The following is a 12,337-nucleotide window of genomic DNA, read 5'->3' as shown; positions in this document are numbered from 1 at the left end:
CCTATACTGCTATGTTTTCTTGCCATAAAATCCCAACTTTGCTTCGATGTATCTGCATTATTGTAGACCTTGGTTAACATGTAAAATATACAGGGAAGAATAAATAAAATTTAATCTGGTATTCCATCTTCACATCCCACGTTACATCTTAGACCTACGTTTAGTCCTAATTTTTCTACGTGTATTAAAATGGATTTTGTCCATTAAAATACTTTGAACTCTTTAAGCTTTTAATATTTTGTGAGGCATGGGTTGCAGCAGTCTGTATTGAAGTGAGAAACTTGATTAGTTACATAACAAATATTTGTTAAATAAAATCTTGAACTGGGCTTTAAAAATGTGATTGCTAAAAAAACGTAACTTCTATTGAAGGATCTAATTGACATAGTGAAGTGGAATTATTTTTACTCTAATTGTTGCACAAATAATTGAGGCTTTTAATTTCATTGTTCAATTTGATCAAAAAGTAAAATTAAAGTCAATGTGAAAGTAAAGCAAAAAAGAAAACTACAGATAATATAGGATTAGAAAATCTTTCTCAGTTCAATTCTTAACCCAGTTTTAAGTTGAAGTTGATTGTTTTAATATGTTAGAACATTTAAGCATTTGAATGAATGAGATCAATTATTAATCTGAAAATACCAACAAAGAACTTTTAAGAGCAGCAAAGTAAAATTCACCATTTTGAAATTATTTTCACAGTGAATGTATTTGCAAAGCACTTCCCAGCAACAATAGATTCCTTTCAAGATGCAGTGAAATGTTTGTCAGAGTTTGCCTGCAATGCTGCTTTTCCAGATACGAGCATGGAAGCAATTCGTCTCATTCGTCACTGTGCAAAATATGTGTCTGAGAGACCACAGGTGAGTATTTGGTCACAACAAATTTGGTAGTACTCCATATTATTATAGATTTTAAAGTAATAGAAACATAGAAAATCTACAGCACAATGCAGGCCCTTTGGCCCACAACGCAGTGCCGAACACATACTTACTATAGAAATTACCTAGGGTTACCCATAGCTCTCTATTTTTCTGATCTTCCTTGGTACTCTGAAATGGAATGTGTGACTTTTAGATAAATGTTTGATATTGAACAAGGTGAACAGTCACCACAATTGGCTTGTTCCTGTTCTTAGATGTTCTCAAACAAGGAGAGATGCGACTACTATGATGAAAGGATGAAAAAAAATGTATTCTGCAGCTTCAGGATCACTATTTGCAGAACAAATTTAAATTATTTCTAATCAAATATATTTACAGGCTTTCAGAGAATACACAAGTGATGATATGAATGTTGCTGCTGAAGACAGAGTATGGGTGAGAGGATGGTTTCCAATTCTGTTCGAGTTATCATGCATAATTAACAGATGCAAATTAGATGTAAGAACTAGGTAAGAATTCTATTTCTCTGTGTGATTAAAATTGTATTTCAGACAGGAGTAGTTTTTCTATATTCCTTACTATTTGAAGGATCACTAGGCACCACTTTTATCCTTAAAGTTTGCATGTTGGCAATAGATTTACTTTAGAAACACCAAGAAACATCATTATTTTCTATTTTTTTTCTCTGTTTGCTGCTTCATGACTTCTTAACCACATACAAGAAAAAGCTTGTGAACCCTTTGCAGTTACCTGGTTTTCTGCATTAATTACATATAAAATGTGGTCTCATCTTCATCTAAGTCACAATAATATACGAACACAATCTGCCTAAACTAAAACGCCCAAACAATTGTATTCTTCTCATCAGTACTGAGTACACCATTTAAACAATCACAGTCTAGGTTCTAAAAATTATGTGAACCTCTGGGGTAATGACTTCCAAGAAAGCTACAGTGCCTATGAAAAGCATTCTCCCTCTTGTAAGTTTTCATGTTTTATTGTTTTAACATATTGAATCACAGTGGATTTAATTTGGCTTTTTCTGGCACTGATAAACAATCTTTTTCATGTCGAAGTGAAAACAGATCAAATTACTGTGTCACAGTAGCATTACAAGTGTACAGACATACAGTTATTAGAAGAGAAGTAAGAAAGAATAAAAATGTTACCTCAAACAGTCTAACCAGGGATGGGGTGGGGTCATCACTTTCTCAGCTATAGGTTGACATATCTGAGGGTAAGAACGGCCACTTAAAGTACTCTTTGGAGCTGCGCAGTTGTCTTAGTCTAACTAAATGTGATCTTCTGTTCAGCCAAGGTGGCATGCAGAGGGTGAGAAACATCATCCAGAATTGCCAGGATTTTCTGTAGGGTCCTTTGTTTTACTACAGCCCCCAGTGTTACTCCTGTAACAGAGCCAGCCTTGCTAAGCAGTTTATTGAGCCTGTTGGCATCACCTGTATTGATGCCATTGCCCCAGCACACCACTACGCAGAAGGTTGTACTGGCAACAACAGACTGGTAGAACATGTGAAGGAGAGGCCTGCATTCTCCAAAGGACATCAGTCTCCTCAGGGAGTAGAGGTGACTCTCACCCTTGTACACAGCCTATGTGATGGTGCTCCAGTCACCCACAGATACTTGTAGGTTGTCACCACATCCACGTCCTCACCATCTGTAGTAACAGGGAACAGTGCAGGATTAGTTCCCCCTAAAGTCCATTACCATCTCCATTGTCTTACTGATGTTGAGCTACACATGATTCAGCTTGCACCATTTGACAAAGTCCTCCATCAGTGCCCTGTATTCATCCTCCCATTCTCTTTATACACCCAACTATTGCTGGTTCATCAGAGAATTTCTGCAGATGACATGACTTAGTGTTGTGTCTGAAATCCAAGGTATATAGGGTGAACAGGAAGGGAGACAGTACAGTCCCCTGTGGGATCCCAGTGCTGCTTATAGCCATGTATGATACACAGCTCTAAAGCCTCACAAACTGGTCTGCAAGAAAATTTATGTTTTGAAAAGTCAGAGACCAGAATTTAACCCAATTGAGATGCTGTGGCATGACCGGAAGAGGGCTATTAATGTAAGGTATCCCAAAAATATTGATGAGCTGAAACTTTATGGAGGAATGGTGTAAAATTCCTCATCTCCATTGTGTAAGTCTGATCAATAGCTATAGAAAATGTTTGGTGGAGTCATTGCTGCTAAATGAGGTTGTACCAGTTATTAAATACAAGGGTTCACGTACTTTCCAGCTTGGACTGTGAATGATTAAACTATGTGTTCAATAAAGATATGATAAGTGCAATTCTTTGGGTGTTAATGGTTTAGGCAGATTGTGCCTGTCTATTATTGTGATTTAAATGAAGATCAGACTACATTTTATGAGTAATTAATGCAAAAACCATACAATTTCAGGGGGCTCGCAAACTTTTTCTTGTAACTGTATATTTCATAAGCTTGTATTACTGTAATTGGTTTACATTTATAGTAAGCTGTAAGCTTAAGCTATTCAAAGTATTAACTAAGTTTTAATTCTTCATTTGATGTAGAATTATCTATTCTACTGATTTGTGCTAAAAGCTATGTTTTATTTCAAAAGGCATAAATACAATCAGCAAAGTCTTGATGACCTGTCAAAATTGCTTTTCTATGTCCTTGGATATTGTTATCAGAATATTTCTTATAGTTTACAGAAACTTTACCTGTCTGCAGCTGTCATGGAAGCTGATTTGATATTGGAATAAATGGTTTATACATGCTCCTATTGTCAATTTTGTGTAGCCTACCCAATTTTCAATGACAAGTATCCATACAGAATTGTTTTAAGTAAATGGGCTTTCAAAACTGTTTTCATTGTTGCTGCCACCCACTGACATTAGTATGCACTCACTGTCCACTTTATTAGATACACACGTACACCGCCTCATTAATGCAAATATCTAATGTGCCAATCCTGTGGCAGCAAATCAGTGCATAAAAACATGCAGACATGGTGAGGGGGTTCAATTGTTGTTCAGACCGAACATCAGAATTGCAAAGAAATGTGATCAGAATGACTTTGACCGTGGAATGATCGTTGCTGCCAGGCAGGATGATTGAGTATCTCAGAAACTGCTGATCTTGAATTTTTGTGCACAACAGTCGCAAGAGTTTACAGACAATAGTGTGGAAAAAGCAAAAGTATCCAGTGAGCAGCAGTTCTGTGGGCAAGAATGCCTTGTTAATGAGGGAGGTCAGAGGAGAACTGCCAGACAGGCTCAAGCTGACAGGAAGGCAACAGTAATTCAGTTAAGCATGTGTTACAACAGTGGTGTGCAGAAGAATATTTTTGAATGCACAACATGTCGAATCTTGAAGTAGATGAGCTACAGCAACAGAAGACCACAAACAGGCACTCACTGGCCACTTTATTAGGTATAGGAAGTATCTAATTAAGTGGCTACTGAATGTAAAGGTCCCTTTTGTATTTGTAGCACCTGAAGTTATTTTAATATTGCTTTATGATATAAATCTTGTGATGTACAAGTTTTGCCAATAAATAATATGGCTTCACATTTACATTTGTGTTCAAATAAGTCAGATATTTATAATAAACACACTTAGTTTAGATTAGGATAATATTAGCAGATAGGAATCTCCATATACTGTTATATTTATGCCACATAAGTGCTGGCTAAAAGCTATCTGTAGTGCAACAGAGCCTAATTTCTTGTCGTTTTGTGACACTACCATCTTTGAATTTCTTAACCATTAACCTCCTCTGGAATTATTTTTGATTGGAAGCTCAAAAGCCTTTACACCATTTGCAAGGCATAAGTCCACAGCATTATGAAAATACTCCATTATGAAATTGCCTGGATATATGAAACTCCAGCAGCACTTGAGGTACTCAATACTGCCCAGTATAAAGCAACCTGCTTGATTGGTCCCTTATTCACCATTCTCTGAACATTCAGTTCCTTCACCATTATCTCAGTGAAGTAGTCATTCTAATTCAATTGTACAACATGCAAGTAAATGTGTCATTTAGCAATGCACGTGATCATCATTTAACCCTTTATTTTATTCCTGATATAGGGGATTAACTGTGATGTTTGAAATAATGAAAACTTACGGTCATACTTTTGAGAAACATTGGTGGCAAGATCTGTTTAGGATTGTTTTCAGGATCTTTGACAATATGAAACTTCCAGAACAACAGACTGAGGTATGTAGATAGTTACTTTTCAAGTGTAGTCATTTTTATTCATAAGTATGAATCACTGTTTACAGCACAGTATGAAGCTACATTTCATTTGTTAATTTTAGCATTTTTATTGGTTGTATTCAACCAAGGAAAAAAATAATCCATTATTAACTTTCCAAAAACTATTCAGTGTTTGCTTTTTTGCTTTATCTTGTCAGAGATGGTTAAACTAAAGTGAAACTTTGCTGTACTGTTTGCATGGCTATAACTTAATTCCTATAATATGGTATTCATAATTAAGTATAACTCTTTTAGTTATGGCTTTTCTGTGACCTTGTAGAGCAAAGTATGTTTTCTTTTTCAGCTCATAATCCTTTGTATAAAATCTGAAATCTCATTTGTGGTAAATTAAATACTTGTATATGTTCACTATGATTTCACAGTTTCAGACAATCTAAATAAAAACCTTAAAAGAAATACTGCTTAGAGAGAGATCAAAAGAGTCTTTAGCTCTTTTGTTTTATTTCTCAGTGAAATACCACCTGGATATTTATCTTTCATATTTGGGGATGATTAAATGCTTAAAAATTAAGCTCCCTTAAACTATTAACACCTTGAAATAACAATTCTCTAGAATGTCTGTGGCTTTTTCCCTATACTAACAATTTTTGGTCTTGGTTCATTTTGTTAAGTTAGCGTAATTTGCTGTTCTTTTAGGCTATTCCAGTGACATTGGGATATTACCCTTCACTTGATGGTGTAGCAAACTCTGGTCACTCCCAGCCCTTTTTCCTAATAGAATTTCTGTTGGATGTGCAATGGAACACATTTACATATATTTGCTATAGCTTCTCAAAACAAAGTTTAAATTCTTTATATTTAATTGGCTTGGAAATCTTCAAGATATTCACTGTCTTTTGCATACAGTAGCCCATGGTTTATAATAAGCTGAAATTGTCATATTCCTCATTGTACGACCATGATATTAGATGTGGGATGGCAAGACTTCTTAAGTTTTTGTGGTATTGATGCAAGCGTGTTTTATTTTTCAGAAAGCTGAATGGATGACCACCACTTGTAACCATGCACTTTATGCTATCTGTGATGTATTTACTCAGTACTTTGAAGTACTGAATGATGTCCTATTGGATGATATTTTTGCACAGTTGTACTGGTGTGTGCAGCAAGGTAAAACAAACAAATACAGGTATTCACAAGTATGCAAGTAGGTCAGTAGCTGCTGTCTTATTTAAACAAAAATAAACTTTGATATGCAATATATGTAACTTCAAGATTTTGAAGTTTCATTATGCATATTGTGTAAGAAAGCTATCAATTTGGTTTACTGTAACTATACATGGGTATTTTATCAATTTCAGAATGGAATAATAAAGGAAATGTGTTGTACATTTATACTTAATATATTGGATTACAGTTACATGACCAAAATAGTAACAGGCATGTTGTCATGTTCCACAAGAGCATGGCTGAGAGAAGGGCAGGGCTGGCAGCTTAATGTTCCAAGATACAGATGCTACAGGTGTGAAGCTAGGGAAGAAATTGCAGAGGCCTTTCCCTGATTGAGGCAGGTACAATAACAATATTCAAATATGTACATGGATAGGGGGTGTTTAAAGATATATGGGCCATACCTTGCTTGGTGGGCTTTGTGATTGACATGGTCGAGTTTGATTGAGTGGCCACTTCCTGGGCTGTACAACTCTGACACAAAGATGAGGTTTCCAGGAATGTTAACTTTCTATAAGTTTAGCATTCATTTGCTATCTTGCAGCATTTCACTAACAGCTATTTTTATATGATGCAGATATTCATTATAGCATATGTATTGTCATAAAATTAAGTTATGATCTACTTAATCATCTTTTAAATCAGTCTTGATTATATAGCATGTGGTATCAAATCCAAATAGTGAATGTCAGTTTGCTACAAAGAGTCCTGTGCAAATTAACTTTCATTTGCTTTATATCCTGTTTTCCAAGATAAATTGTACTTGCATGCAGATACACATGTGCAACCGATTTAAGTGGAAAGTAAATTGACAATGCGGCCGCAAACTTGATCTGTGTTCTGACAAAGATCAACACAAAAGCTCTCCTTTCTAAAAATGAAGTGCAAAAACTGAACGACTGTTAGTCTTCCAGTTATTTCAGTCTAGTCCAAGCTTGACATTGTTGTTATGTCTTTGTCCTTTCTAGGGAACTTGTTGTTTGTAAAAGCTATACATTAATTCTTGAAAATTACACTTGCAGTATAAAAGCAATACTGTAAATTTAGAACAAGTACCTGATCCCACTCCAAATTGAAACAAAATTGAACTTCTTGGCAAATTGTGCTGTGCTTTCTTTGAGAGAAAGTAAAACTCCCTTTGTGCTGTGGTGCAAATACAGCCAAACAAAAATAATTTAAAAAGTTAATTTTTATGATGAATTTGATAATGTCTTGATTTTCTCAGATAACGAACAACTCGCACGATCTGGAACTAATTGTCTGGAAAATGTTGTTATTCTGAATGGAGAAAAATTTTTACCAGAAACATGGGACAAAACTTGCAATTGCATGTTGGACATCTTCAAGACCACTATTCCTCATGCGTAAGAAACCTTTTTAATGGAAGATGTACTTGGAACTTTCCTAATACTATAGTTGTAATGGGATTTTCTTGATCCTTTTTTTTTTGTTAAACTAAAATCTAATGTATTTCCACCATTCAGCCATTCCAGTACATTATAAACTTCCAGCATTATATTTGTTAAAGAAAATGTACTGATGTGGTCCTTGTACAATTAAACTGTCAAATGTTTGATTTTGCATTATTTTGTGTATGTATTTGTTTTATTCCCCTTTCCTTAATGCATATACTTGTTGGCAGAGTTTCCCTGGACACAAGTGTCCATTATTGAAGTAGCTGTTATCCTTGATGGGATAATGGCAGATTATGCAGGTGAAGCAATTAGGAAAGCTAGTAGAATATTATTATTTATTTTAAGAGAATTGAATACAAATGTAGGAAAGTACATAGAGTATTAATGAAACCATATCTTGGAGTATTGTGTAATTTTGGTCTCCTCATTTAAAGGAGGAGGTAAGTGCATTGGAAGCAGTTAGGAATAATCCGATATCTAAAATGGGCGGGTTGCCTTATGAGGATAGATTAGGCAGACTAAGTTTGTACCTGTTGAGGCTTAGAAGAGTAAGGTTTCAATTAGTTAGATCCTAAAAGAGGAGCTGAAAGGGTGGATATGAAAAGAATATGTCCTTATGTTGGAGACTGTAGAACAGTGTGTTAAGACATCAGATATTTAAAGATAGGGTGCAAAGGCAAGAGTGAATGGCAGTAGTGGTGATAGAAGTGGTGGAAAGCAAATGTTAGAGATTAATATGTAAAGGAAAGCTGAAAATATACATAAATAACCAGAAGAAAAGGGCAACGACTGAATGTTGGAAATCTGAGACAGATGCTGATGTTCAGTTGAAAATTAAATTGTAATATTCCTGGTAGCAAGATGAAATATAGTTTCTCAGTTTTGCATTGGGCTTCATTGGACAGTATTGGAGGCTGATGACAGAAATCCAAGTGGGGTAAAGAATTAAAGTGACAGGAAACTGGAAATTCAGAGTCACTCTTATGAATGGAATCAAGGTGATCTGGAAATCCGAGCAACACACACAAAATGCTGGAGGACCTCAGCAGGGTAGGCAGTATCTATGCAAAAAAGTACCATCGACATTTCGGGTAGAAACCTTTCAGCAGAACTGGAAAAAAAAGTACTGAAGAGTAGATTTGAAAGGTGGGGGGGGGGGGAAAAGAGAGATACACAAGGTGATAGGTAAAACTTAGAGGGGGAGGGCTGAAGCAAAGAGCTAGGAAGTTGATTGGTGAAAGAGACAGCAGGCTGTGGAAGAAAGAAAAAATTGCAGAGGAGCGCCAGAGGGTGGTGATGGGCGGGCAAGGAGATAACAGGAGAGAGGGGCAAGGAAATGGTGAAGGGGGTGGGGCTGGAGGCATAACTGGAGGTTAGAAAGATCGATGTTCATGCCATCAGGTTGGAGGTTACCCAAACAGAATATAAGGTGTTATTCCTAAGTGTGGCCTTATCCTGGCAGTGGAGGAGGCCATGGATGGACATATTAGAATGGGAAGTGGAATTAAAATCGGTGGCCATCAGGAGATCCTGCTTGTTCTCGCGGATGGAGCGTTGATGCTCAGCGAAGCAGTCTCCCAATCTCTGTTGGGTCTCACCGATATACAAGAGGCCACACTGGAAGCACCAAACACAGTATATGACCTCAACAGATTTACAGGTGAAGTGTCGCCTCTCCTAGAAGGACTGTCTGGGGCCCTGAATGGTAGTAAGGGAGGAGGTGTAGAGGCAGGTGAAGCATTTGTTCCACTTTCAAGGATAAGTGCCAGGATGGAGATCGGTGGGGAGGGACGAATGGACAAGGAAGTCGTGTAGGGAGCAATCCCTGCGGAAAACAGAATGTGAGAGAGAGGGAAAGATGTGTTTGGTGGTGTGATCCATTTGGAGGTGGCGGAAGTTTCGGAGAATTATGTGCTGGACACGGAGACTGGTGGAGTGGCAGGTGAGGACAAAAGGAACCTTATCCCTGGTAGCATGGCGGAAGGTTGTGTTAAGAGCAGACGTGCCTGAAATGGAAGAGATGAGGTTGAGGACAGCATTGATGTTGCAGGAAGGGAAGCCACTTCTTTTGAAAAAGAAGGACAATTCCTTCGTTCTGGAATGAAAAACCTCATCCTGAGAGCAGATGCGGCAGAGACTGAGTAATTGAGAGAAGGGGGATGGTGTTTCACAAGTAGCAGGGAGGGACAAGATATAGTCTGGGTAGCTGTCACAAACAAGCGCAAGTTTACAGATGCTGGAAATCTGTCGCAAACAAGAAAAAGTACTTTTCTCTGCATTTGGTTCCCCAGTGTAGAGAGCATACCTTGCATATCATATTCAGCATGGAGAATACAATTGTGGTAAAAGGACAAATACTACATCCCCTGTAACTGCAGGAGGAGGTACATGGGAAATAGTGTACAGTAAATATTCATGCAGAATTTATTCATGAAGAATAAATCAGCAAAGGGCCTAATGCTTGTTCTGAGTGGGGGGAGGGGGGATGAGAGCTGAAGTGGAATAGCCAGTGTTAAGGGCCCAGTCAACTTTTATGGAAGGAAACTCACAGCTGAGTAAAAGGGAAGACACACCAGAAACAACGGTGGGGTGAAAGTGGTATTGTGAGAGCAGTTACAGCCTCCAGATTTTTGTTTGCTAGTTATTTCAAAGCATGCTAGTAGAGTAGAGTAATGGACGTAGGTTTAAAAAGTTTGTTGTGGGTAGGAAACTGATTGCTTTGTTGGAATGTGGCAAAAATGTTGTTCATTGATCTTGATAGCTTGTGTTTTCAATGTGGCCATTAGAAATGTCCTATAGTTAATATTATCATTCTATTAACATTTTCAATGTTTGAAAATGACTTAATCCAATTATGCAGATGAAATAATGCAAGCAAGGTCAGTTGTAGGAATAGTATCACAAAGTATGAAGCAATCAAGATCATTCAGTTCATGTTGGGTCATGTTGATATTTGCTGAAGTGATCTGGGTGGCATTGCAGCCAAAACCTACTGAGGATCTACTGGGTGTTACTGTACAAGAAAGTGGCAACTTAGTTTTATTTTAAACTTGTTAGCTACCAATTCTGGGTTTAGTTGAAATAGATAATTGTACTTCCTTGGACAGACAGTAGGAGCATGTATAATGCAGGAGGAGAGGTTGATCAACTAAACTCTGCAATTCTTGCTTTTAACAATTCATTAAACAGTTAATGTATTCATGACTATTTTTGGAGTTGCTAATTTTAGAATTTATCATAGATCATTCAACAGTAGTTTTCAGATATAATGTCTCAATTTTGATCGGTTTCATTGAATTTGCAGATACGTTACATGGGGGCATATCAAATAAACTTCAAATTATTGAAATATGGTAATTGACAGGAATTATAATATCTACAGGCACTAAGACTAAATGACTTTTACTGAATCTGGTGCTAAAAATAGTGTCATGATTTGATTGAGAAGCCTGACATATTTCACCTTTCAAACTGAAGTTTAATCTGCATTTGAATTTTTATTTTAGATTATATGCTACTAATTTAAATTGGAATGTTAAAATTTCCATTCTGTAGTCAATAACTGAGTTATTTTAGTCAATCTGTTTTTAAAATAGCATTTTTCAAAACTAATTCTTCAGCAGTGACTGAATTAATGTTGCTGTAATTTATATATTTTAGTTTATTAACATGGCGACCCTCACAGTCTGAAGGTGACTCTCCGATGCAAAATGAAGCTGGCGAAAAGCAAATGGTATGAATTACATTATTTACTGAATTAACAAATGGCTTCAATTTTTATATGAGAATTTACTGTTGAACAGAATCATGGATATCAGAGTTTCTTAAAAAGTCAGTTTGTAGTTTGAGGCAGTTTAGTTTTATATTTAATGTATTTATGTAATTTTTTCTCCTCATTTACTGCTCCCAATTTTTTCAGATATGGCAATGTTAACCTGACAAAAATAACTAACTTCTATGAAGATTGTACAGGGTAGTTGCCTTCTTTTTCCTCATAACCATATTGAATATTTTTTTAAAAGGCACTCCTTCAATTCCTCTTCACTGGCTTCCTCTTCAAGGACTTCAGGTGTCCTTGGGAATTCCATGTTACCTTTCCAGTTAGGGCCAAAATATGACTGACCAGTTTTTCCATGTTCCATTCTTCATGAACTTGAGGTCATTCCTATCTTAATTTTCTATCTCCCAATAGCTACCACCCCTTTTTTTAAAATCTAAATTCCTCCTGGTTAAACAATACCTCAGTTTTGAAAACAAGATAATTTTAAAGCAACATACACAAAATGTTGGAGAAACCCTGGTCAGGCAACATCTATGGAAAAGAATAGACAGTCGACATTTTGGACCATGACCCTTAATCAGAACTGGAAAGGGAGATGGGGAAGGAGTACAAGAAGGTGATAGGTGAAGTGAGACGGGTGGAGGAGGGGAGGGGAATGAAGTAAGAAGCTGGAAACTGGAAGGAATCTGATAGGAGAGGAGGGTGGCCTCATCGTGGCAATAGAGGAGGCCATGGACTGACATGTCAGAATGGAAATGTGGATTAAAATTAAAACGATTGGTCACCAGGAAATAAATAAAAACACAAAATG

At 36.7% G+C, this 12,337-nt stretch overlaps 1 protein-coding gene across 3 annotated transcripts in view; it reads left to right on the top strand.

The window, feature by feature from the left end:
* Positions 1-12,337, top strand: part of arfgef1 (ADP-ribosylation factor guanine nucleotide-exchange factor 1 (brefeldin A-inhibited)) — a 185,590-nt gene that overhangs the window by 151,149 nt on the left and 22,104 nt on the right. For all 3 annotated transcript variants that reach the window (XM_059982419.1, XM_059982409.1, XM_059982428.1), the window contains 6 exons: positions 703-863; positions 1,263-1,393; positions 4,974-5,103; positions 6,135-6,270; positions 7,556-7,694; positions 11,406-11,478. In XM_059982419.1, the coding sequence (XP_059838402.1) occupies positions 703-863; positions 1,263-1,393; positions 4,974-5,103; positions 6,135-6,270; positions 7,556-7,694; positions 11,406-11,478 (770 nt within the window). The remainder of the gene's footprint in view (positions 1-702; positions 864-1,262; positions 1,394-4,973; positions 5,104-6,134; positions 6,271-7,555; positions 7,695-11,405; positions 11,479-12,337) is intronic.

This window comes from Hypanus sabinus, chromosome 1, assembly GCF_030144855.1.
Source record: "Hypanus sabinus isolate sHypSab1 chromosome 1, sHypSab1.hap1, whole genome shotgun sequence".
In the NCBI taxonomy this organism is placed as follows: Eukaryota; Metazoa; Chordata; class Chondrichthyes; order Myliobatiformes; family Dasyatidae; genus Hypanus; species Hypanus sabinus.
This window is presented reverse-complemented; position numbering and strand designations above follow the sequence as displayed.